The sequence below is a fragment of the Oryx dammah genome, unplaced genomic scaffold, assembly GCF_014754425.2.
Source record: "Oryx dammah isolate SB20612 unplaced genomic scaffold, SCBI_Odam_1.1 HiC_scaffold_5, whole genome shotgun sequence".
Taxonomy (NCBI): Eukaryota; Metazoa; Chordata; class Mammalia; order Artiodactyla; family Bovidae; genus Oryx; species Oryx dammah.
In genome coordinates, this window is record NW_024070189.1 from 96,321,015 (window position 1) to 96,347,151 (window position 26,137).

At 50.4% G+C, this 26,137-nt stretch overlaps 4 protein-coding genes across 5 annotated transcripts; 2 read left to right on the forward strand and 2 right to left on the reverse strand.

Annotated features, from left to right (window-relative positions):
• Positions 1-460: 460 nt before the first annotated feature.
• On the reverse strand, positions 461-13,974 carry WDR83OS (WD repeat domain 83 opposite strand). Its single transcript, XM_040240869.1, has 4 exons — positions 13,660-13,974; positions 1,428-1,533; positions 965-1,062; positions 461-867 (listed from the first exon to the last, which is right to left on the reverse strand). The coding sequence occupies exons 1-4, from the start codon at positions 13,707-13,709 to the stop codon at positions 801-803; spliced, it is 321 nt and encodes a 106-aa protein (XP_040096803.1). The 5' UTR covers positions 13,710-13,974; the 3' UTR covers positions 461-800.
• On the forward strand, positions 13,965-18,216 carry WDR83 (WD repeat domain 83). The gene is made up of 9 exons (XM_040240854.1): positions 13,965-14,202; positions 14,283-14,403; positions 14,488-14,593; positions 14,854-14,902; positions 14,985-15,111; positions 16,454-16,521; positions 16,612-16,720; positions 16,805-16,919; positions 17,913-18,216. Exons 1-9 carry the CDS (start codon positions 14,100-14,102, stop codon positions 18,060-18,062), a joined length of 948 nt encoding a protein of 315 aa, XP_040096788.1. The 5' UTR covers positions 13,965-14,099; the 3' UTR covers positions 18,063-18,216.
• Positions 18,100-25,884, reverse strand: DHPS (deoxyhypusine synthase). Of its 2 annotated transcripts, none has more exons than XM_040240844.1 (9): positions 21,508-25,884; positions 20,770-20,934; positions 20,463-20,584; positions 20,279-20,375; positions 20,100-20,186; positions 19,563-19,668; positions 19,379-19,482; positions 18,407-18,532; positions 18,100-18,322 (listed from the first exon to the last, which is right to left on the reverse strand). In XM_040240844.1, the coding sequence occupies exons 1-9, from the start codon at positions 21,712-21,714 to the stop codon at positions 18,227-18,229; spliced, it is 1,110 nt and encodes a 369-aa protein (XP_040096778.1). In that variant the 5' UTR covers positions 21,715-25,884; the 3' UTR covers positions 18,100-18,226. The 2 variants fall into 2 exon arrangements, with proteins under 2 accessions (XP_040096778.1, XP_040096779.1); XM_040240845.1 differs by lacking the exon at positions 21,508-25,884 and adding an exon at positions 21,059-21,249.
• Positions 25,128-25,434, forward strand: GNG14 (G protein subunit gamma 14). Its single transcript, XM_040240870.1, has 2 exons — positions 25,128-25,251; positions 25,283-25,434. Exons 1-2 carry the CDS (start codon positions 25,128-25,130, stop codon positions 25,432-25,434), a joined length of 276 nt encoding a protein of 91 aa, XP_040096804.1.
• Positions 25,885-26,137: the final 253 nt, after the last annotated feature.

Here is a 26,137-nt window from a genome sequence, read left to right on the forward strand (position 1 = left end):
AGCTTGGCTAGGAGCTGAGGTTAATGGGGGCTGTTTTGTCCTATGGATTGAGACGTTAAATAAAGGAATTACCCTTACAGTGCTGGGGAGGGGAGACCCCCAGCCTTGTTCAAGCGATACCCGTGTCCTCTGGTGAGCAGTGAGAACCTGACAGGTAGGGGAGAACTGCCTACCTTCCCCAGTCCCTACCAGTCCATCCGATGTCCTGACATTACCCTCATACATTTGAGAAAACCAAAGCCCAGATTCCTGAGATCAGCAGAGCTATCTTCTGCGTTGTCAGAGGGCAGAGATCACTGTTTAGTCTCTGGCAGCTGGCTTAAGGCATCAGTCTTGCGAAATAAGCAAATAAACTAACCAAAAGGCTCCATACTGGGGCCCCACCCCAGGCCTGACGAGTGGGAAGGTGGAGCCCTTCCCTCTATTAGGACAAACAGCCACCATGCACAGGAGAGAGGGGTCGCAGAGAACAGCCAGAATGCAAAACTTTATTAACGGGTTTCAACAAGAAAATGAGTGGGTACACCTAGAAACATGGACAGCGTCTCCCCTGGGAGCAGGCAGGGTAGGAAAAGAAGGTGGGGGTGGGTGGTTAGGCCGAGGGGATTCCTCTCTCTGCTCCAGCAGCCGTGAGATCCCAGGGTCAGGGCCAGGTTCCCTCCGTCCAGCTGCAGACCCAGAGACTGCCTCGCCCAGGGAAGCCCAGCACCGCAGCTGATGGCAGGAGGCTGAGCAACCACGGGTGAGGCCTAGGGCAAGGTGGCTAGAGAGGCCCAGGACGTGACCCCTCTAGGCTGACATCACCAGGGGGGCGTCATGGGCTGAGGGTTCTGCAGATATGACATCACCACGGCAGAGATGGATAGCCTGAGATAGGAGAGAGGTGTCAGTCCAGGATGGAGAGGAGGGGGGGAGCCTCCCTCCCCTCCCGCAGGAGTCCCTCCCTCCCCAGACCCAGCCTCACATGAAGCTACTCATCATCTGCTTCGTGTCCTCAGAGCTCCGGGAGTTGGCAAAGCTGATGAAGGAGCAGTAGACAGCGACCCAGGCGCACCACTTCAACTGGAAGAGGGGAGTGGATGGGTGGGTTAGGCCAGTGAGAGACACCCCAGCAAGCCATTCCCCCACCAGTTCCACTCCCTGTTTCGCCTGGTGCAGCTCTAGCCTTGATCCCCAGGAGTCCCTCTGTCTCGGCCTCCCAGAGTGAACTCTAGGTACCCAAGTTCTGGTCCTAATCCCTGAACTGCGTCTCTGACCATGTCCCCTCGAGCCTAAGAAGCCTGGCCCTTGACATCCCCCATCACCCTAAGGACCCCAAGTTGCCTTAAAGCCTCAGACCAACGGCCAGTGTGCCCACCCTGACCCGGACCTCTGGCTTCACGACAGCTCTGGCTTTCTCCACTTAGCATCACCCTAGCCCTGCCCACCTTGAGCATGAGGCCGCACATGCTGAAGATCATGCCGAGCAGGTTCATGTAGTCCGGTGTCGGATCGTCCAGGGCTGGGTTACACTCGCTCGGTGGGGGCTTGTACCTGTGGCAGGCTCAGGGTCAGGGGCACTCGACTACTGCCCCTAGGGTGGGCAGATGCTTCCCTGGGCCTCCAACCCACCATCTGAGACCCATCCCCATTGTTAAAAATAAAACCACAGGTCCAAAACGGAGTCATTTATGCTAAGCCGTGCCACTAAACTGGGGCTTACTACCTAGCCTGAATGGAGCATCAGCCTCCTCCAGAAACACAGTCTCTGACATTGTAATCATCCTTTTTTCTGTTTATGACTTCCTTGTTCTACCTTTAAAAACCTTTCCATTTCTATAGCCTTTTAACGCTCCCCTCTACTTGTTAGACAAGATGTTGCCAGATTCATGAATCCTTCAATAAAGCCAATTAGACCTTTAGAATTTACTCAGGTGAATTTTGTTTTTCAAGAGGTTTGGTAGCAGCAACAGGATCCAAAGTGAACCTCTGACATTCAGGGACAACAAGGAACACAAGGAGGGGTACCCGTGAATCCTCTTCTGAGTTCACCGTCTTTCTCGCTGGATCTGGAGGCCATGGGTAAGTTCCTCTCAGTTCTGAGCTCTGCTCTCTTTGTGCCATGCTCCCGACCTAACTGGCTTTCCAGCCAGTTCCTCATTTGTCTAGAATCACTAGTTCCATGCTAGGAGCTGCTGGTGGTTCTGACTACAGTTCCTCATTTGGCTGGAAACCCCAGGCCCTTGGTTCTGTTCCCAGATTCCTTGTTGGGACATGCTGGCGGTTTGGTCTGCAGTTCCCCATTTGTTTGGAATCAGTCCACAGTCCCCATGTAGGGTCCACTCCTGGTTCAAGCCTTTCTCCAGCCCCAGGTTCCACGTAGGCAGTCAGTGATGGTGTGCACAGGGCCTTTTTCTTGGCCAGGCCACAGTAACTGGTTATGACTGGAGTGTTACAGTATTCATGTCTGTCTGTCTTCATTTGTGTAGATAAAGGCCAGCCAAGAGAGATGGGAGCATCTCTGACCCCACCATGTCCTTTAATGAGTCTACCTGTTGGCACACCTGCTTATTTTTATGACCAAGAACTATAATCTCAGAAGCTGTAAATATCTACAAAAATGGCAAAGTATGACTAAAAACAACCTAGAATTACAATGGGTGTCATGGGGAAGGCTTCCCTGAGACAAGACTGCCCTTGCAAGTGAGGGTTTCAGGACTTCCCTGGCGGTCCAGTGGTTTAAGTCTCCAAGCTTCTACTGCAGGGGTCTCGGGTTCTATCCCTGGTTGGAGAACTAAGAGCCTACATTCCGTGGGGCACAGCCAAAAAAAAAAAAAAAATCCTCAACCAGACAAAGCTTGCAAAACAGCAACTGTACTTCCCTGATGCTGCAGTGGGTAAGAACCCACCCGTCAATGCAAAGAACACGGATTCCATCTCTGGTCTGGGAAGATTCTACGTGCTGTGGAGCAACTAAACCTGTGTACCACCACCTCTGAGCACCAAGCCTGCATGCTGCAACTACTGAAGCCCATATGCCTAGAGCCTGTGCTCCGCAACAAGGGAAGCCACTGCAACGAAAAGTCTGCGAAGAGTAGCCCCTGCTCACTGCAACTAGTGAAAGCCTGCACAAAGCAACGAAGACCCAACACAACCATAAATAAATAAAAATTTTTTTGAAAAGCAACAGACCTTTTATAAACCATTCCTAGAATCTTCCCTACCCCTAATGACTGGTCTATTATTCAAACATGCAAAACAAAGAAAGATGAACCTGCCCGACTGTAAGGCGTGCCTGCTCGGAAGCCCTCCTCCCGTGGTGTCTCAGTTCCATGTGAGTCACCTAACCTGCTCTAGTGGCCCTGTTTGCTCACAGAGTATCTCCTGTGGATGGATAAAAATACAGAAGAGAGGACAGGAGACCACCAGGCTGATGGAACCAATGACCACAGCTGAGCACTTTGAAACGACCCGAGAGTAAGACCACAAGCAAAAATTCTCCAAGTTGTTGGTCTTACAGTTACAACAGCTCCAAGACCAGAGAGCTAAAATAATGCCCTCCTAGGGGTCCACCAACACAACTGGGCCAAGGACCAATGTCTTGAATGTAATCAACTGGGACACTGGAAAAAAGATCGTCCTCAAAGGTCTTATGCAAATTCTTCAACTCGAGTGCCCCCATATCTATCTCCTCAGTATTCCAAGGGATTCTCTGGTAAGCTGTTATCTGTAATCCCCTTAAACAGCCAAAGTGAAGTCGCTCAGTCGTGTCTGACTCTTTGCGACCCCATGGACTGTACCCTACCAGGCTCCTCTGTCCATGGGATTTTCCAGGCAATAGTACTGGAGTGGATTGCCATTTCCTTCTCCAGGAGATCTTCCCAAACCAGGGATTGAACCCTGGCCTCTCACATTGTAGACAGACACTCAAGGGGTAAATAAAATTAAATCTAATGGGAAACCCTGCCAAGTTCTCGTTGATACTTGTTCAGTTCTGTGACTCTGTCAGACCTTATCTCTGAATGCACCTGCCTCACACCGCTTGCTCCCTCTTCAGCAGGAATTCTCAAGATTATAGGCCTTCCTTTGGTCCCTCAGAGCCAAGCTATGTGCTAAGACCCTCACGTGTTTTCCTGAGATGTTGTTGCTCAGTCACTAAGTCGTGTCTGACTCCTTGTGACCTCATGGACTGCAGCATACCAGCCTCACTTGTCCTTCACCATCACCCAGTTTACTCAAATCCATGTCCATTGAGTCGGTGATGCTATCTAACCATCTCATCCTCTGCCACCCCCTTCTTCTGCCTTCAATCTTTCCCAGCATCAGGGACTTTTCCAATGAGTTGGCTCTTTGTATCAGGTGGCCACAGGAATGGAGCTTCAGCGACAGTCCTTCCAATGAATTCAGGGTTGATCTCCTTTGGGATTGACTGGTTTGATCTCTGTGCAGTCTGGAGCTATGTTTTCACTCCATTCCCTTGGGATGACAACTGCCTCAGAGTGAAAAAGAGGTTTCCTAACTGGAAGAATCTAACAAAAGTTCAGAGAGAATTTCTACCTCAACCAATACAAATGACTCTGGGACTTCTGACTGAAAAACGTTTTTTTTTCACTATGTGACATAGCCCCAGTCAATCTATTTAGGTAGAGCTCTCCTTTCTAAGTTAAAAGGGCTAAGACATTTTGTTTCCAATGGGGACTTCACCTTAAAATTTCCTGACCAACGTGAACCATATCTTTTATGTTCTTACAATCTGTCCTTGACAGAGAGGAGGAAGAATTCCAACAAAAGTCCCTGAATTTAATTGAGGTATCTCAAAATCTCTGGGTTTTCTTTCTTTCTTTCAGGCTGCACCAGATCTTCACTGCTGCACACGGGCTTTCTCTAGTTGCAGCAAGCCGGGACTACTCTCTAGTTTCGGCGGCTTCTCTTGTTGCAGAGCTCAGGCTCTACAGCTCCAGCTCGGTAGTTGCGGTACATGGGCTTAGTTGCCCTGCAGCATTTGGAATCTTCCTGGACCAGGAATCGAAATCCTGGACCACCAGGGAAATCCTCTGTGCGTTATTTCTAATATTGACATTGGAAGAATAAAAAATACAGAGCTTATAAAGATTCAGAGACACATAACTAAACCTCTCCCTCAATTACAACAATATCCTCTGAAGCCTAAAGCCACACAAAACCGCACACCCACAAGAGAAGACCTAATGTCCCAGGGATAATTAGCCACGCCCTATAGTAGCCACAACGTGCAAATCCTGCCAGTCTGGAAACCTAGTGGGTGAGGATGGTGATTTGTCCATAACTTAAGAGCTTTCCCCCACTCCAGCCCCAGGGGAAGGATTTTTGTTTTTGTTTTTGTTTTAATTTTTATAGGGAGTATAGTTGATTTACAATGCTGTGTTATTTCAGGTGTATAGCAAAGTCAATCAGTTATACATGTTCATATATCCACTCTTCTTTCGATTCTTTTCCCATATAGGTCTTTACAGAGCACTGAGTAGAATTTCCTGGGCTACACAGTAGGTCCTTCTTAGTTACATATTTTATATATAGCAGTGTGTGTGTGTCAGTCCCAATCTCCTGGTTCATCCCTTCCCTCAGGAGCTTCTGCAGGCTCAGCAGTAAAAAATTCACCTGCAATGCAGGAGACCCAGGTTCAATCCCTGGGTCGGGAAGATCCCCTGGAGAAGGCAATGGCAACCCACTCCAGCACTCTTGCCTGGGAAACCCCATGGACAGAGAAGTCTAGCAAGCTATGGGACACATGTGTCCACGGGACACAAGGAGTTGGACCAGACTGAGTAACTAAACAACAACCAGGACTCAAGGGTTATTAGCAAAGTTATTTCCCCCTTCCCAGTTGGCCCAAACCTGGAATACCATTTTGTCATAAATTCCAGCAGGCCCAAAACACTGTTGTGGATCTTTTTCAGCCTTTTGCAGTATCCCTATAGATTCCAACAGCTGAAAGTCCATCTGCCTTAACTTGGAATAATCAGCAGTAAGCCTGGACACTCGTGCCCCAAGGGTTCACTGAGGCCCCTTCTGATTTCTCCCAAGTGCTCCATCAAGATGTAAGAACCCACCAGTCCCCAGGAAAGGAGCTCTTTCACAACAGGTGGATGACTGCTTGCTGTGCTCAGTAACCAAAGAGGCATCCATAAAAGATTCCATTTATCTGCTGAAAAGTGATAGAAGAACTTTTCACATACTGTGGTATGGAGAAGTCATCCTAGCTAAGACATGACTGGGCTTAAACTTTATGCTCATTAGAGCAGACAGTCTCGTGGCCTCTCAGACAGACATCTGCTTTAACCATTAAACAGACCAAAAAAAAAAAAATAATGCAGTTATCAGACCATGCAGAATGTCCACTTTGAAGAGGGGATAAATGTTCTTTCACCTTATCCCCACAATACCAACGTACCAATTCCTTTGAATATGAGGTTCTCTTTCCTGACCTAAGTTCATGCTGTCTTACTGTGTATGTGCTAATCTGTCTCTTGAAACCCTAAAGCAATGTACCCACTGTATCTGATGTTTGTTCTTTGTTCAGACAAGACAGAACTGTGCTTCAGGCATCCAAATGGAGCCAGGTGGCCATGTTAATGCATCAGTGAGGACTTTGAATTTTCTGAACTGTATCAAATTTAACCACACCACCAGCTATTCTCAAGCCAGTGTCTGCTAGCAGCTGCTAACTGCAACCTTACGGTCTCAACATCTCCCCTTGTGACTACACAGTCACTTCAGACGCCAATGAATCCTTGCTTAACAAGCACCCTTATATCTTGCCAGCTCTAATTATATTCCTTTTTTTTTTTAGACCATACCTGCAGGCATACAGAACTTCCCTGACCAGGGAGAGAACACATGCCCCCTGCAGTGGAAGCACAGTCTTAACCACTGGACCACCAGGGAGGCTCCAATTATAATTCTTGACAAACAAGTCATGTAACTGCAGTTTTTGCCTGAATAGGCCCTCTGCCATACTGTAGTCCAGCAAAACACAATTCAAGTGCTTTTGAATCTGTGTTTCCTGGGCCATAGGTCTCCGTTTGGCTTAGATAAAATTCTTATTATAGGTTGGTTATTATTTCAGTTGACAAAAGGAACATAAACTCTCCAAGGGAAAATTAACAATTATCTCTAGATAATGTTCATTACCTAGTGCTGAAGGAACCCTTCAGCTATCTCCAACAAGGATTAGGCTAATCCAAGAATTTCCTAGGCCTACAACTAAGTGACAGCTATGTGGATTTCTAGACTTGATTGGCTGCTGTAGACTACAGGCTCCTAATTTTTCTCTCTTCGTTTCCCCACCCAATGACCTTACTAAACTTCTAGTCCCTGAGTCCCTTTCTAGGGAAGATAAACATAAGTAGGCTTTTCTGAAGAGTAAAAAAAGTGCTATAAGAACCACCAGCCCTAGACCTACCTAATTATTCAAGACCTTTCACTTTATTGTGCATGAAAGAAATAACCAAGCCCTGGGAATGCTCACACAAGAGCGTAGCAATAAACACAGTTTGTTTCTTATCACAGCATTTAACTGGATTCAGTTGCCAGTGCCTATACCAACTGTCTTGGGTTACAGCTGCAACGACAAAGTTAGTAGAAGCTTCAGCAGATCTAATCTGAGGTAACAGCATTTATTTATAGACTCCTCACGCAGTCCAACGGAGAAGGCGATGGCACCCCACTCCAGTACTCTTGCCTGGAAAATCCCATGGATGGAGGAGCCTGGTAGGCTGCGGTCCATGGGGTCGCTAAGAGTCGGACACGACTGAGCGACTTCCCTTTCACTTTTCACTTTCATGCATTGGAGAAGGAAATGGCAACCCACTCCAGTGTTCTTGCCTGGAGAATCCCAGGGACAGGGGAGCCTGGTGGGCTGCCGTCTATGGGGTCACACAGAGTCGGACACGACTGAAGTGACTTAGCAGCAGCAGCACTCTGTCCAAAGTCTTCTTAACTCTTGGGACTTCTCTGGTGATCCAGTACGACTCTGTGGGCCCACTGCAAGCAGCCTGGGTTCAATCCTTGGTCAAGGAACTAGATCCCACATGCCAAAACTAAAAGATCCTGTATGCTGCAACTAAGACTTGGAGTAGCCAAATAAATAAGTAAATAAATAAATAAATATATGCAGAGGGGGCATCTCCTGGTCTCCCAAATGTATTAAAAAGGCAAACAACCAAAAAGCGGTCTTCTTAACTCTGAATTGACTCAACATTTCTCTGCCAGCATATTAACTTTCTATGAGATCCTTTTACTTCCTCCACTTACGCAACATGTTAAATGTTGCAACGCCTTTAACTTGCTACATCACTACCCCTACTGACAAAGATGAGCCCCTTAACTGTCAGGTAAGAACATCCTGATATAATCTTGTTTGCTGATGGGCCATACTCGAAAATGGAAAAGGGACACCTTGTTCCCAAACTGATTATGCTATTACTAACCATTATGAATTACTTGAAAAGGAAACTTCCCATAAATCAAAGTGGCCCAACAAGCCCTTAACAGAGGGCTTGTTAATATTTTTACCAAGAATCAGTATGCCTTCAGGATCATCCATGATTTGGAGATGTTATGGAAACAAAGGGGTTTTCTGAAGTACTCTCAGGCCCCCATCAAAAATGGGCAACAGGGACTTCCCTCATGATCCAGCGGTTAAGAATCTACCTGCCAATGCAGGGGACATGGGTTGGACCCCTGGTCCTGGAAGATGCCACATGCTATAGGGCAACTAAGCCCGTGCACCACAACTCTAAGCCCACACTCTAGAGCCCATGCTCCACAACAAGAGAAGCCACCACAGTAAGAACCTGAGCACAGCAACTAGAGAGCAGCCTCTGCTCACCACACTAGAGAAAGCCTGTGCACAGCAAGGAAGATCCAGGGCAGCCAAAAATATAAATTAAAAAAAAAAAAAAAATTTTTTTTTAAGGCAACAAGTAAACTACTGTCTTACTTTCTGAAAGTAAGAAATTACCTGTCATTAAAATTGAGACTCACACTAAAAGGACTGAACCAGAGTTCAGGAAATGCCCTAGTTACGTTTCATGCAAAGACAGCAGCAACGAAATCTATAAATATCATGGCATTGAGAATTCCCTGGCGGCCCAGTGGTTAAGACTCAGCACTTTCCCTGTGGTGACCTGGGTTCAATCCCTGGTTGGGGAACTAAGATCTGGCTTATAGAGCAGGAAAAGTAAATAAATATTATGGCACAGATGGATGAAGACCATTCTGCCTCAGCAAAACACGACCTCTCATTGCCAGACCCTGGCCATCTTGATGCCCTTGTAACATCAGTCTGCTCCTGAACAGAGAAATTAAGATGGGCAAACAATGGCTGTAAATTAGATAAACATTCAGGGCTATGGGAAACCCAAGATGGCCACGTGGTTCTTCCCAGCTCCCTGACAAATCTCATTTTTCAGTTTTTGCATTCCTTCACCCATCATAGTGCATTTTAAGATGACTCAAATGACAAATAGACATGGGTGGGGAGAGAAAATCACAGAAGCAGTTTACCACCAATGTCTGACCTGTCAGGCCTGTAATCCTGGAAAAACTATCTGTGTTCCCAGAGGCCTCAGACCTCCCCCGACCCCGGACCTTCTGAGCACCTACTGCTGGACTTTATCCAACCGCCACCCAGTATGGGTTATCTTGTCACTCTACACATGCTTTTCTAATGGGCTGAAGTCTTCCCTTGCCACAAGGCTAATGCCCTCACAACAGCAAGGAAACTGTTAGAAGATGTGGTTCCAACTCAGGGTCTACCTTCCACAATCTTCAGGGACTAAGGCACCCACTTCACTGGGCAAATCGTACAAGCCTTAATGAAAACCTTGCAGACTCCTTGGAATTACCACTCTCCTTTTCACTTATCATCAGGCAAGGTAGAGAGAACTAATGGGATCCTCGAAAACCTCTAAACTGCTTCAACTACTAACTCCCTTGGCCTAAGGTATTGCCTCTAGCCATGCCAACTGTTCCCAGTACCCTCTCTGAAAACACACACTCACTCCACATGGAACACTCACCAGTAGACCAATGTCCATTGATGTACAAATTTCTGCTGATCTCTTGCTATCTAACATTAATAGAACCAGCTACTATAAGTCTTTCATGTCTTATGCTATCATTAACAGGTTTAAGAAGCCTTGCCAGATCCAAACTCAAAGGATCCTGTTGGTAACAGACTGGAGCCTACTGACTGGGTATTCTGAAAACATCATCAGAGGAAGACAGCCCTCAAGCCCCATGGGAAGGGACCTTACCAAGTGCTCCTGACCACTGACAAAGACTGTAAAACGAGAAGACACTGAGCCTTGGGTACACGTCCCACAGCTAAGGAAAGCTCCGCCAGACATTCAGTCCTAAACAGACACTGGAGACCTCTGAATCAAACTGACGAGGAACAGAATAGTTGGCGTCAAGGTGGACTGCTTCTGTCCCAGACACCGGATCAAGACCATACATTAACTAGACTGAAACCCTTCTTCCTTTTTCTTTTTTTACTCTGGTTTTCACCTGCAAAGATGATGTTCCCACCCTTACCTCCCAGGCCATTGCTGAGGAAAGTAAGCTTTTAGACCGCTGGATTTGCTATTAAATATTCCAATCTAGGGGTGTCCCTGGTGGCTCAGTGGTAAAGAATCCGCCTGCCAATGCGGGGCACACAGGTCCAATCCCTGATCCAGGAAGATCTGCACACACCACAGAGCAGCTAAGCCCATGGACCACAATTAATGAGCCTGGGCTCTAGAGCCCAGGAACCCCAACTACTGAAGTCCGCATGCCTAGAGCCTGTGCTTCACAACAGGAAAAGTCACTGCAATGAATAGCCCTTGCACTGCAACCAAGAGGAGCCCCCACTTGCGGCAACTAGAGAAAAGCCCACACAGCAACAAAGACCCAGCACAGCCACAAATAAATAAATATTCCAGTCTGAGATTTCCCTGGCAGTCCAGTGGTTAAGACTGTGTGCTACCAATGCGAGGAGCAGTGGGTTCGATCTCTGGCCGGGGAACTAAGATCTCGCATGCCACATTGCACAGTCAAAAACAAAAACACAAAAACTCCAATCTATCCATGATGCTAGAGACCTCCTGGTCCTCCTTGTGACCAGCTTTTCCTTCTATTCTCAATGTCACAGGAAACTACAATCAAACCCCCTAAAAATTTCTTATGCAATTCTACTTTCACAGCCAGAACAACCTATACCTTGTTTTTTCCTTTCTCCCATCATAACCATACATACTCAATTAGACACAATTAACTGGTAAATCTCACTGCACTTGCACCCCACATTCTCATGATAATCTAGATCAGATCTGCCCCCACTCATTAAGAGCTCTCACCAACTGCACCTATCTTTGCAAGGTGTTTGGAGCAACACTTTATATTTCAGGCTGGGAGAATCTATTCCCAAATGTGCTGAAAACCTGACTGACATCTGGCTTGAATGGGTAAATGCAGTAATCCTTGTGAATGAATCCATTAACAGTACCCCACTAATGGAAATGGTCTGTGCCCCCATAGTGTCTGTCTTTGTCCATAATGGTTATCATTCTCCTTCAGCCTCTGAATGCCTAGACAGCCAGTGCACAGAGGGCAATGCCCCTTAGGTTATTGAACTGGGCTCCTAACTTTCCACAAGGGAACTAAGACACCTCATTGGTCAAGTCCCCTGGATTTACATCATGAAGTTAAAAAGAATGATGAGGATTTCGTGACTCAGGATTTGTGTCCTTTGGCAAGGCCATCAGCCCAAGAAAGATCCTTAGATTCTCTGGCCAAAGTTGTTCTTTTATAACAGAACAGCCCTTAATTAGGGGCTTACCTGGTAGCTCAGACAGTAAAGAATCTGCCTGCAACGCAGGAGACCCAGTTCAATTCCTGGGTCGGGAAGATCCCCTGGAGAAGAGAATGGCAACCCATTCCAGTATTCTTGCCTCAAGAATTCCATGGACAGACCATGGAGTTGCAAAGAGTCAGACACGACTGAGCAACTAACACACAGTCTTTGTTTATCTTTTAGCTGAGCAAGGAGTATCTATGCTGTGGTCAACACCAGCTGCTACACTGGATTACTCCTTCTGGGGAAGCTGAAACTCAATTACATAAGATCACTGAGCAAGCCAGCTGGCATAAGAAGGTAACTCCTTCAAGGGGAATTTTTTCTTTTCTAAACCAGGGATTAAACCCTTGCTCACTGCACTGGTAGCACCAAGTCCTAACCAGCGCACCACCAGGGAAGTCCCAGTGGGAACTTTCTTTCATGTATTTGATTTTGCCTAGTTTTAATCCTGGAGAGATGGCTCCAAAGTGCACTCCAAACATTGCTAATTATCCTGCTTATTATAATCATAATAATCTCCTTAATGCACTGCATTAGGCAGCATATTAAAAAGCAGAAACATTACTTTTTCAACAGAGGTCCAGCAAATTAATTGTTTACTTCTAGTCAAAGCTATGGTTTTTCCAGTGGTCATATATGGATGTCAGAGTTGGACCATAAAGAAAGCTGAGAGCCAAAGAACTGATGCTTTTGAACTCTGGTGTTGGAGAAGACTCTTGAGAGCCCCTTGGACTGTAAGGAGATCCAACCAGTCCATCCTAAAGGAAATCAGTCCCGAATATTCATTGGAAGGACTGGTGCTAAAGCTGAAACTCCAATACTTTGGCCACCTGATGCAAAGAACTGACTCATTGCACAAGACCCTGATGGTGAGAAAGACTGAAGGCGGGAGGAGAAGGGGACAACAGAGGATGAAATAGTTGGATGACATCACCGACTAGATGGACGTGAGTTTGAGCAAGCTCTGGGAGTTGGTGACGGACAGGGAAGCCTGGTGTGTTGCAACCCACGAGGTCACAAAGAGTTGAACACAACTGAGCAATTGAACTGAATGCACTGTATTCTCTCAAAAGCTTTAAATGCATAATCACAGCCACTAATCATCAAGCAAAAGGTCTCCCTATGACTAGAACATCAGAAAAATAACAAGAGAATAACCAACTCAGAGACTGTGAACCTGAAGCCAGCAAGGACCTGTGACTATCACAGGGGTTAACTATGGATAGCATGCAAAAGAACAACAAAAACTGAGACCTCAGAGTAGCAGCTGAGACTGGCGCTCATGCCTTAAGTTTTGATCACATCTCTCAGTTAGAGTCTGATTGGGAGTGGGGAGGAGGGAAGAGAGGAAGATTGTTAAAAAGAATACCACAGGTCCAAAAATTTGTACTTGGCCAAGCTACCAAATCGGGGCTTAATATCTAACCTAATAGAAGCTTCAACTTTCTCCAGAAATGCAGTCTTAATCGGTCAGTCACGAATTTTCTCGTCAGCACCAATGAGGCAGTCACTTGGGTTCTCTCCCCTCTCCATCCTTCAAAAGGAAAATGAGGTAACCCCCACCTAATAAGACACTTTTCTCCCCAAAAGGAAACTAATATAATCTGAAATCATTCTTTTTTCTGTTTATGACTTCCTTGTCCTGCCTTTAAATAACCTTTTCCTTTCTGTAGCTCTTTAGCGTTCCCCTCTACTTGCTAGATGGGATGTTGTCCAATTTGGTAAAGCCAATTATATCGTTTAAATTTACAGCTGAATCTTTTCCTTTTTTTTAACACCATGACAACTAGGAGCCTCACCTCAGCACTTTGTTGGGCCTCCGTGGGTCCGACATATTGTTCGCGGACATAGCGAGTCAGAAGTCCCGCCTCTTCCGCTGCGGGAATCGCAGCTTCCGGCAGCTTCCAGCTTGGAAACACAGGATAGTTTTTAGAGTAACACTCTCAGCCCTCGCGCTTCCGTTCCTAGCGACGGTTACAGGAACTACCCCCAGCCAGGGGACAGAGAATTCGGAGAAGCCAAAAATGCTCCTAGAAGACCAGAAGTGGGGAAAGAAACTGGGAAGCTGGAGACAAGTTTCAGTGTTTCCAACACTATCTCCAAAGAGCCTAAATGTAGAACCCGGAAGTGAGAAGTAGGAAGTAGACTCTGGAGGACAATAATAAGGTTACACCCTCCCAGGGCAAGGAATGCTTCCGTGCCGGCGCGTGTGAGGTGGCGAGAAAGGGAAAGCCGAAGGATGGCTTTCCCTGAGCCAAAACCGCGGGGCCCCGAGCTGCCGCAGAAACGGTTGAAGACGTTGGACTGCGGGCAGGGGGCGGTTCGAGCTGTGCGATTTAATGGTGAGCGCCCTGATCTTTCCGAGTCCTCCTCCCGCCTCCTAAGGTCGGCGGCCCAGTAACCCCCGCCTGGTGTTCCCCAGTGGATGGCAATTACTGTCTGACTTGCGGCAGCGACAAGACCCTGAAGCTGTGGAACCCGCTACGGGGGACGTTACTGCGGACGTACAGCGGTCACGGCTACGAGGTGCTGGATGCGGCTGGGTGAGCCGGGGGGCCAAGGCGGGATCGGGGCGCTGAGGCCAGGAACAGAAGTAGATGCTAAATTTTCTGTGCTCTGCCTTCTAGCTCCTTTGATAACAGCAGTCTTTGCTCTGGAGGTGGGGACAAGGCGGTGGTGCTGTGGGATGTGGCGTCAGGGCAAGTCGTGCGGAAATTCCGGGGCCACGCGGGGGTGAGTGCAAGCAAGAAGGGGTCTCATTAAAGCAAATCTGATTTGCATGTGGGTGGTAACAGGGATCCGCCCCACCGCCGCCCCCCCGCAATTACAGCGCAAGTATCCTTCCCAGTGGCCCCCACTTCATCAAGCCCCATCCTTGCAGTTCCCCCTAACTCTTTGATCTCCGCCACCCTTAACCTTTTTCCTTTGCTTTAACTTGCACTGGGAACCTTGCTTTTGTCCTCATCCTCTAAGCGGCAGTTCCTGTTTCGCAGAAGGTGAACACAGTGCAGTTTAATGAAGAGGCCACAGTTATCCTGTCTGGTGAGTCCAGGGCCTTGGCAGGTGGGCCCAGGAGACTGCCTCTGACCCCTAAACCTGATCCACCTTCATGCTGGCCTTACAGGCTCTATCGATTCCACCATCCGCTGCTGGGACTGTCGCTCTCGGAAACCTGAGCCAATACAGACACTGGACGAAGCCAGAGATGGTATATCCAGCGTGAAGGTGTCAGACCATGAGGTCCTCGCAGGGTGAGTGGGACCAGGACCCTGTCGCTCACCAGGTACCACTGAGGTTCACAGCTGTCTCTGTACTTAGATTGGAAAATCTACTCTCCTCATTGTGCTCATAACGCCCTGCATGGTCTGGTCTCTGTTGTGCTCTCAGCTTTTATGTGGTTGTTGTTCAGACACTTAAGTTGTGTCCAGCTCTTTTCGACCCCATGCACTGTGGCACTCCAGGCTTCCCTGTCCTTCACTATCTTCTGGAGTTTGCTCAAACTCACGTCCGTTGAGTCAGTGATGCCATCCAACCATCTCATTCTCTGTCGCACCCTTCTCTTGCCCTCAGTCTTTCCCAGCATCAGGGTCTTTTGCAATGAGTCAGCTCTTGGCATCAGGTGACCAAAGTATTGCAGCTAATTTCTGTTAAATATGCCACACATGCTTCCATTCTGGGACTGACATGCAATTGCCCTTTCTCCACCTGGACCATTCCTATACTACTTAGAGTGTGTCTGAGCACCTCCTCCAGGTCCCATTTTTAGTCAGTGGGCATACAGCAGTGAACAAGACAGAAAAACAAGGAAAACCCCTGCCTACATAGATTTGACAGTCTAGCTGCAGGAGACAATTAAAAAAAAAATTCCCATGCAGGGCTGCCCAAGTGTTGCCACAACCTGCGGGAGTGGTAATCCCACCTCGGGATGTTTGGACTGCTTGGCTTGTCATCCCACCCAGTTCCCACACGTCCCCCCTTGAACTGAACATGGTTGGCTCCTTTCCCAGTCTCAAGTCTCAATTCCAATGTCCCCTCCTGGGAGCTGATGCCCCTCAGTCAGTGAGGTTCCGCGTTGGCAGCGAGTGCTCCTGGCCTGGTAGCAGCTGTGTTCCAAGTCTCCGCACAGGGTCTGGCCCAGAGAGGGAGCTCAGTAGAAAGCAGAAACAGATGGAATGGGACTTGATTGGCCCTTGGGTCTGAGTCTTAAAGCCACTGCCTCTGAATTCCACTTTTTTTTTTTAATATTTATTTTTAATTTACTTACTTGGCTGCATTGGGTCTTAGTTGCAGCATGTTGGATATAGTTCCCTGACCAGGGATTGAACCCAGGCCCCCTGCATTGTGAACTCTTAATGAGAGTCTTAGCCACTGGACCACCTGGAAAGTCCCAGAATTCCACTCGAGTTCACTTCAGTGTATGTTTTCCGTGGCCGATCCTAAGCATGACGTGACGGTGAAGGGTACTGGGAAGGACAGGTGCTAGCCTTGCCCTCAGGGCCCTGGCCAGGTGAAGAGGGTACAGGGACACCAAAGCTGGCGCCCTCCACCTACTGGCCCCTGCAGTGCTTCAGCCGCAGCCGCCCTGTCTTGCAGTTCCGTAGATGGCCGGGTGAGGCGCTATGACCTGAGGATGGGGCAGCTCTTCTCAGACTACGTGGGCAGTGAGTGTGGCTGGTGCTGGGGGGCAGACAGGGGAGGTGGGGACAGCCCAGGGGACCCAGCCTGACAGGCCTGCCCTCTCTTCCCCCCAGGCCCCATCACCTGCATCTGCTTCAGCCGGGATGGCCAGTGCATCCTGGTGTCCAGCCTAGACTCCACCTTGCGGCTTCTGGACAAGGACACAGGGGAGCTGCTGGGCGAGTGAGTCCTCTGGGGCGTGGGGCCCCTCCCCCACCCCCAGTAAAGCCCGCGCCTAACCCACGTTCTGACTCCACTCACCCCCAGGTACACGGGCCATAAGAACAAGGAGTATAAGCTGGACTGCTGCCTGAGCGAGCGTGACACACATGTGGTCAGCTGCTCTGAGGACGGGAAGGTGTTCTTCTGGGACCTGGTGGAAGTGAGCCTTCCCACTCCCACTCCACACTGGGGTGCCTGCTCTGTCCTTACCTGAGTCACTCTCAGGCCTGAAAAGGGGGAGGGGAGTGTTCTGTTAGAACTAGGGGCTAGAAGGAATGAGAGAATGAACAAAGAAGGGCAGTCCTGGCAAAGGGCACAGCACATGCCAAAGCTTGGAGGTGTGGTGCCCATGCATCAGTCAGGAAATGGAAGTGCTGTGGATGGCAGTGGTGGCAGCAGGATCCAGGTCAGGTGGGGCCACTGGGACTGACCCTCAGGGAAGAGGGCTGATGGTGGCATCTCACCCCAGGTGAGATGGGGCTGTACTTGTTCAGGAAATCTGAGCCACGTCTGAGCATCCCCATGGTTTCCCGCCTCGAGCCCTGTAAGCTCTGTCCTGATGTGTCTCAGCCTGGTGGGAGTGTCAGAATGGGAACTGACCAGCCAGGCTTCATGGGGTCAGGGCTGGGGCTTGGCTACAGAAGTAAGCCCCTTAGGGGATGAAGGAACTGGAGGGCCCTGGAGAGTTGAGGAGCCAGCTCTCCCTTTGGGAACTCAGAAGGCACCAACGTTTTGCCTACTTCTCGAGGGTCCAGTAGACTGGCAGTCATCCTGCAAGGGAGGGCACGTGAAAGGTTATTTTACGGGTGGAGAGAGGAACCCTATGTGTTGAGACTTGACTGCAGGGTAATAACTGAGTGTAGTAATTGAGGCTTTCAGGTGGGCTGGTGGAGCCCAGAGGGCAATCTCTGGGCATAGTCTAAAGGCAGAGCCAAGAGGATTTACTGACAAAAGGATTTGAGATGTAAGAGGAAGTTCCAAGGTGTCTGACCTGAGCACCTGAAAGGACAACTGACTGACGGGCTCAATTTGGGACTGATTAAGTTTGCAATATCTGAGAAGCAATTAGAAGCATTATAATGGAAACCAGGGGAGAGGCAGCCAAGAGGAGGGAGACACACTGATGACCCCTACCAACCCCCTCACTCCACAGGGTGCCCTGGTGCTGGCCCTCCCTGTAGGTCCTGGTGTGGTGCAGTCGCTGGCCTACCACCCCATGGAGCCCTGCCTGTTGACTGCCATGGAGGGCAGCATCCAGTGCTGGCGGGAAGAGACCTACGAGGCTGAAGGTGCCCCAGGCTGAAGCTAGGGGACCCACTGGCAAGGACAGAGACACAGCCTAAGGAGAACCACTGAGATCATTTATTCTAGACATGCTGCTGACCAAGCAGTAGGGAGGGGCTGGGTCTGCAAACTAATAAATAGAGGGGGGCGGCGAGGCCTCCCTGGGGCTGCACCGTCCAGTGTTCAGTCCTCATTCTTCTCGGGCATGAAGGCATCTACCTTCTGGGCAAAGGTTTCAGCCACAAGCAGCGGGAAAACCAAGGAGGCGTCAGCATAGACCTATGAAGGGAACCCAATTGAGCCAGGGGATATACAGCTGCAGCCTAGGAGACCCTGTGTTCCAGCTGGCTGGCCGACCCTCACCTTGACAGGCTGTGCATCCATCCGGATCTTGCCCCATGAGACAGCTTCATCCGGCCGGGCACCTGAGTCAGAGCCATCAAACTCCTGGGCAGTATTGATGTAGACAGCATAGTCAGCACCGTTCCGCTGTGGAGAGGGATAGAATGGACTAGTCAGCCAGACAGACTCCAGGGCAGGACACTGTAGCTAAAGGCACTGTATGTGTCCCAGATACAGGAAGCCCTTGGTGGCCTTCACTCCAAGGGAAGGGCTCCATGTCAACACCTGGGCCAAGTGGGGGTGTCATGGGATGCTGGGCAGTGGGCAACTTTGCTCCAGACTCACCTCCTAGGTACCAAGAGCCCACCCACATCTGCCACCAACTCTAGAGAAGACCTCCGCACCTCTTCCCTTTCTGTGGTCCCCACCCAAGTCCCACTGTTTGTTCCCCACACAGCAGCCAGAGGGTGCCTGTAAGCACCTGAGTGGCCCTCAAGGCCTTGCACTTTGTGCCTGTCACTTCTGGCCTCACCTCCTCTCACTCTCCCCTTCACTGGCCTCCAAGATGTGCCTACATCAGGCACCTCAAAACCTTTGCACTGGCCAGTCTTGCCAGAAACTCAGCTCACGCCCACTCCCTAAGATAACCACATGGTTCATGGGAGCAGCCCCTGAAGAACGTCTGCTCACAGGTCACACTTCCCAGGAAGCGTTCCCTTTTCTGAATAGCATGCCTTTCTCCTGCCCTCTCGTCGTCATCCCTGGTTTTTCTTTGTAGCCAGTACTGCCACCTCATGTACATATCACCTTGTCACTGGTTTGCTCTTCATCTCGCCCACTAGAACATCAGTTCCAGGAGGGCAGGTATCTTGGCCTGTCTAGTCCACAACTGTTTCCCAGCACATAGCGTGGGCCTAGTACACAGGCCTGTCTGCATAGCAGGCACGAGTGCCACCCCCCACTAGGGGCCACACAGCCTGCATCCCTGCTCACCATGAGGTTGGCATTGGCGATGTGGTGCTTGACCATGCCACCACCCAGGATGATCATCCCCGTGCGCTTGGCGAAGATGGCCTGTGTGTTGATGAGCCTGAGGTCTGGGGGAGAGGGCTGAGTCAGGCCACCGCAGGCCCAGGCAGCCCTCCTCCCTTGCTCCTCTGGGGCCCCAACATCTTACCCTCAACAATGTCCAGGACCAGGCCTGGGTTCTTATAGGAGTGGAAGAAGATCATGTCACCCAGCGAGCCATCTGTGAGTGCCGGGCTCAACACAGGAATATGGTTCTAGGAAAGAGCAAGACAGGAGGGGGGCCGGATCTAAGCCCTGTAGGGGCAGCCTGCAGGCGTTTGCTCCTCTCTGCCCGATTCTGGGTAGGGTGCTTAACTTCACTTGGGCCTGGCACATGAAGAATGGTAGTTTTGTTTTTCTGATTGCTGGACCCCAGAGCCTCTGAGGAGCATGGAGCCCTCCAAGAGTCCCTATGGGAGCTGCAGAGTATTGTCCAACTGCTTCCCACAGTCTAGGAGTAGAGCCAGAATACCAGATCCACAGTCAGTAGCTGTAGGACCTCAGACAAACTGCCTAACTTCTCTGTTTCTGAGGCTTCTTATGTAGGAGCAGGGATGAGGAGACTAGCACCAACTACCCAGGTGGCTGTGAAAATGAAACAACACATGCCAAAAGCCTGGCATCTTTGCCCCCACCAGTCCCTCACCTTCTGGGCCCAGTAATACACGGACTCTGGGTTGTTTATCTCCTTGCCAAGCCGGGCGATCATCTTGGACGGTGTCCACTTCACACCCTAGGAAACATTGGCTTCAGGCAGCGGCGCCTCCCCTGACACCCACCATGCCATCAGCACCCTCCCCCAGCCCCAGGTTGCTCCAGCCTCACCTCTGTGTTCTGCTCCAGCACCATCTGGTCCAGAATGGGCATCAACCAATCTTCAAACTTGCAGTAATTGTCATTGGGCACCAGCAGGTTTCCAATCCTGGGGACAGAAGGTGTATGGGCATCAGGGCCCAGGACCCTCAGCCTGCCTCCCTTACCCAGCACCACTCAGCCCCCACCCACCCACCTGTTGATGCCATTCTCACGTAGCTCCTTCCCCCTGAGGCTGAACTCGCCCAGGTATGTGGGCGCCAAGCACTTGATGAAATCCTCCTCCACACCCCCAGCTGTGGTCACCAAGACGTCCACCTGCAGCCACAAGGCAGTGAAGTTATTCCAAGCAGAACTCCAAACTCCCAACTCTCATCCAATGACCCCTGTGGGGAGCTCTGCTGCAAAACAAAACTGACCCATATCATCTCACTTAAATGACCAGTAACCTTACTGCCCATTAAGATCCGGAGTGCCCAAGGCCACACCCCAACAGGTCCCACCATGTTGTGCTGCACGAGGTAACGGATAGTCTCACGGATGCCTGAACTGATGAGGTTGGATGTGTAGCCCAGAAAAATGGTGCAGCCGGTGAGTGGGCGTCGGCTCTGGGTCAGGTCTGCATGTTGGTCTTCATCCTCGGATAGCGGCTCGAGTTTCTTCTCTATCTAGGTAAGGGCAGAGTTGAGTTAACCTCTGGCCCCAAATTCCACCCCAAGGACCCGCGGTGGGTTTTGATGTCAGACTTCCCGCCCAAGATCTGCCCACTCAAGGACAGAGAACCACTTCTACCTGGAACAGGGGAAGGAACACCCCTGTGTAGGCTCCGCCCTGTTAGCCCAAGTTTCAGGTCACATGCTTAGGCTTTGCCCCTTTTCAGGAATCCAAGAGCATCACTTTTTCAGGCCCGACCCCTCTCCCCACCGGGAAAAGCAAACGCAAGCTCAGGTCCGGGCGGGTGTAAGGGTCCTCCTCCAATTCCTCGCTCCAATGGACTCTCTAGCCCAGGCTCCGCCCCTTCCATAATACTTTCACCTGTTACCTATAACGCCCGCTCCCCGCCCCCGCCCCGCCCCAGAATCAGTCCCAACCACTCCCCAGAACAGAAACTCCCGGGCCTCATATTCTCTCCCACTATTGGACGAAGAACACACCTCCCAGAAAAGTCCCGCCCCCAGCTACGGCAGGGTGCTACTGGAGGCCACTCCCCCTCAACCCAGGAAGTCTCACCCAGGCCTCACCATGGCGTTGACTTGCTGTACCGCGCGCCCGAAGTTGGTGGCTTGGAAACCAGTGGTGCTGAAAGCCTCTAGCAGTGCGCGATAGTCCACGCCGCGGTTGAAGTCGTAGCCCCGGACCTGCGCACTCTCGAACGGCAGTGCCGAACTGTGCTTCAGCACGGCGGCCAGCGCCGCCGCGGGCGCCTCCCTCTCCGGGGGACCCTCCATGGTCCTGCAGCTGCACTCTCAAGTCAGAGCCGCCCCAGGCCAGCCCTCTGGCGGCCTCGAACTGCGCTAGGCCCCGGCACGCACTTCTGTAGGAGACTCAAGGCCTGGGGAAAACCTGGGGAGGGCCGGAAGTTGTGTAATCACATGACTCGCCGCGCCCGGAATCCAGGGCGCGGCCATCTTGTCTTGTACAGTCCGTAATACGGAAGCCGCGAGGAGCCATTATTTATATTCCGTGTGTTCCCAGCCGCCGATGAATGATTTTTACTTTTACTGCCGCCTGCTGGAAACCCACCGCGTTGCGTGGAGCTTGCCGGTTCGTGTCTACCCTCTCAGAATGGTTTCTCAGACGTTGCCGTTAGACGGAATTCGAATCACCAGGAGTTATCAGACAGTTTCTGCCTCGGAGAGTCTCGCGTCAAATGGAACCGTGATCGCTGTTCGTGTCTTGCAAGTCTCCGGAGCCTCCATATGCGGCATAACCCCTGGTCTTCTGTCTCTGGCAGCTGAGCTGCCATATCCTCTGAGAAATCTTCCTTGACCTTCCTCTGGGTAAGGGATCTCCTGTGGGATCCAGGGCTGACATCTCTTTCCCTCTAGCGAGCCTGTGAGATGCTGGAGGGCGGGGTCTATAATCTCATGGGTCCTCCTAACCATGCATAGGGTTTAGTCCAGTGAGACCCCTGTAATCACTCACTCTACAATTTATGGAGTCTGCACTATATACTGGGTGTTTCCCTGGTGCCTCAGTGGTAAAGAATTCATCTGCCAATGCAGGAGACACGGGTTTGACACCTGGGTCGGAAAGATGCCACATGCCTCCGAGCAACTAAGCCCATGTGCCACAATTATTGAGCCTGTGCTCTAGAGCCTGAGAGCCGCCAACTACTGAAACCCACGTGCCCTAGAGCTCATGCGTTGCAAGAAGAGAAGCCACCAAAATGAGAAGCCTGCACACCACAATGAAGAGTACCCAGAGGCCGGGTAGCAATGAGTTAGAAATATCCCAGCACAGCCAAAAGTAATAAATAATTTTTTTAGAAAAACCCTCTTATTGTGGCTTCCCAGTAAGAGTAATACTCGGGCTCTTCCCTGTGGCCTAAGAAGGCACTGACTTACCTACCCTCATCCCCTACCACTTGTCCCCACTCACTTTTCTCCAGCTCCACTGATCTGACTGTTCTAGAGCCCAACAAGCTCTTTCCTGACCAAGGGGCAGTGCACTTGCTGCTCTCTCTGCCTGGAACACCTGCTTCCCCAGCTCCTCCTCCTCTAGGCCTCAATCCAAATGTTACCTCCTCCAAGAGGCCTGCCCTGACCACCCGCTCTTTTTCTTACCTTGCTTTTATTTTTCACAGTACACGATATATTCTGTTTGCTGTTGTTCATCCCTCCCTGACTAGAACAGCAGCTCTGTGAAGGCAGGATCTTGTCTGGTTTCACTACTGTTCTCTTCACTCTGTGCAGTGCTGGGCACACATTGGGATCTCAGCAAAAATGGATGAAACACACACAAAGACGTCGGGGTGATCCGAGAAGAATGAAGGAGGGGTTGAAAAGGATTCAGAGGGGACAAAAGGTGCCAGACCAGGCAGGGCCCTGTGGGCTGTGGTAAGGAGGGTGGGTTTTATTCTCCGGCTGGGAAACCATAGGAGAGTTTTTTTAATGAAAGACTGATTTATTTTTTCCAGTTTCTAAAACTGTGGTAGAATACACATAACATGAAATTAACATTGTAACTTTTTTTTTTTTTTTTTAAGAGAGAAAGCTCTGTAGTCTGTCTCTTCTTTAAAAGATACTTATTTGACTGCACTGGGTCTTACTTGCAGCATGTTGTATCTTAGTCATGGCTCGGAGGGTTCTAGTTCCCTGGGATTGAACCCAGGCCCCCTGCATTGAGAATGTGGAGTCTTAGCCACTGGACCACAGGGAAGTCTCCCACTGTAACCATGTTTAAGTCCACAGTTCAGAAGCATTAAGTACCTTTACATTGTTATACAACCATCACCTCCATTCATCTCAAGAACTCTTTCATCTTCCCAAACTGAAACTTCGTACCCATTAAACACAACTCCCCATCCCCCTTTCTCCTCAGCAACTGGCATTCTGCTTTCTGGGATTTGACGACTCCTATCTCACATAAGGGGAATCATGCATTAGCTGTCATTTTGTGACTGGCTTATCTCACTTAGCAGAATGTCGTCAAGTTTCATCCATGTTGTAATGTGATTTATTTAACAGATCCCACTGACTGACTTACTGGAGTAAAATGGGGTCAGGGTGTGCAGGGCAGGGGAGACCAGACGACTGCACTGGTCCAGGCAAACTGAGATGGGGGCCAGGACCCCAGTGCTGCCAACCGGGTGGGGAGAAGTGACCAGTCTGACAACCTAATTTGAAAGTTCATCTGTAAACAGCACAGTGAGCTCTGTTCAATACCCTGTAATGACCTATATGGTAAGAGAATGTTAAAAAATTTAAAAAAAAAAAGTGGATATATGTGTATGTATTACAGGTTCACTTTGCTGCGCAGAAAGTGACCCAGCATTGTAAATCAACTATTCCAATAAAAAATTATTAATTAAAAACAAAGAAAGTTGTTCTGACGGCTCTTGATGAAGGATTAAATGTGGGAATACTGGAAGAAAGGAATGAAGGAGTTAAAGATTGGAACCAGGGCAGTTGGGTGGATGGTGGTGAATTTGGGGGATGGAGGTTTGGGGTTGGGGGAGAGGATCCGGAGTCCAACTTTGGCCAGGTTAGGTGAGAGACAACTGAGAGGTGGGGGTGATGGACCGAGGAGGGAGGAGGGTCCTCATGCGGGTCAGAAGTCAGGGAAGGGGCTGGGACGCAGGGGAAGCCATCAGTATAAGTGAGTGAATTGAGTCATCTATGGATAAGGACCCTGGGTCATGAGTATAGACAGACACAGGAGAGGCAGGGCTGCGCCTGAATCAGGGTTCACGCTGTGCCTCCTCACATCAGAGAAGGAGCCACTTAGCAGGGGATCAAACAGATTTGTGAGAGCCCAGGGCCCCTACACTCCCCCAGTAAAGGTGACACATGGCAGAGCAGCCACTGGGCCTCCTGGGCAGGGACCCCTTTGGCCTCGGCAGCTGCTGTTGCTGCTGGTGACATTTCACTCCGTGAGTGTCCTGGCTTCAAAGTCTCTGCAGGCATTATGGGGGTGGGGGGTGTTGGAGAGGCTGGGCTTGGGGAGGGCTCCAGAGTGGGGCCGCAGGAGGAGGACCGAGCAGCCAGGAGTCAGCCGGAGTCTTCAGCTGAGGTACATGGTCCTGATGGGTTGGGGAGCAGCCACCCCCATGCCTCAGGCACCAGGGACATAGGAGGAGGCAGGAGCTTGGGGTTTGTGGTGCAGCCTGCTGCCTGTGGCTCTGCTCACCCTCCCTCAGATGTCCAGCAAGGTGACCATTGGCAGTGACATTGGGCAAGCCCGCCGGGCTGTGGAGCAGCTGCGGATGGAGGCGGGCATTGACCGCATGAAGGTGAGGACCAGGGTGAGGCGGGCGTGTCTGAGTGAGCGGGGCAAGTGGACGGCCCAGCCCAGGTCGGGCTAACCAGGCTGGTCTGCAGGTATCCAAGGCAGCTGCCGACCTGCTGCAGTTCTGCACAGAGCAGGCCAAGAGTGACCCCTTTCTCGTGGGCATCCCAGCCGCCACCAACCCCTTCAAGGAGAAGAAGCCCTGTGCCATCCTGTGAACCCTGTAGCCTGGACCACCCAGGGGCCTCAATAAAGATGAAGTGAGTGCTCCTCAGGGCATGGCTTGGCCAAGCTTCCGTGGTAGACTTTGGGTTTGTAGGGGCCAGGTGTGGGGTGTACCTGGCCCAGCCTCCCTCCTCGCCCACGCCAGGGTCACAGCCACAGAGGCACACCCTGGACCCTGAATAGAGGAGCATGCCCCTCCCTCACCTACCCCTTCCCTGACTGCCCGCCTCCCCACGGCCCAGGGGTAGCATTAGCAGATGCCCGGTACCACTGGGCAAACACCCATGGTTAGAGTCCTGATCTACATATCACATGCCACACACACACCCACACCCACACAGTTCACACATTCAGGTACCATCATACAGACAAGTGCCACTTCTCAAGTGTCTACCTCTCCCTCACAGAAAGCACAGGAGACGCGGTCTCGATCCCTGGTCGGGAAGATCCCCTGAAGAAGGAAATGGCAACCCAATCCAGTATTCTTGCCTGGGAAATCCCATAGACAGAGGAGCCTGCAGGGCTACAGCCCATGGGGTGGCAAACAGTCGGACATGACTGAGCAACTAAACAAGAGCAAACCACATACACAGCCTGACTGGCCTCCCTGGGGACATTTGGGCACACATGATCCCTGAAATGCACCCGGGCAGGCACAGGCGCACCCAGAACAACCCCGCAACAAACACACACACA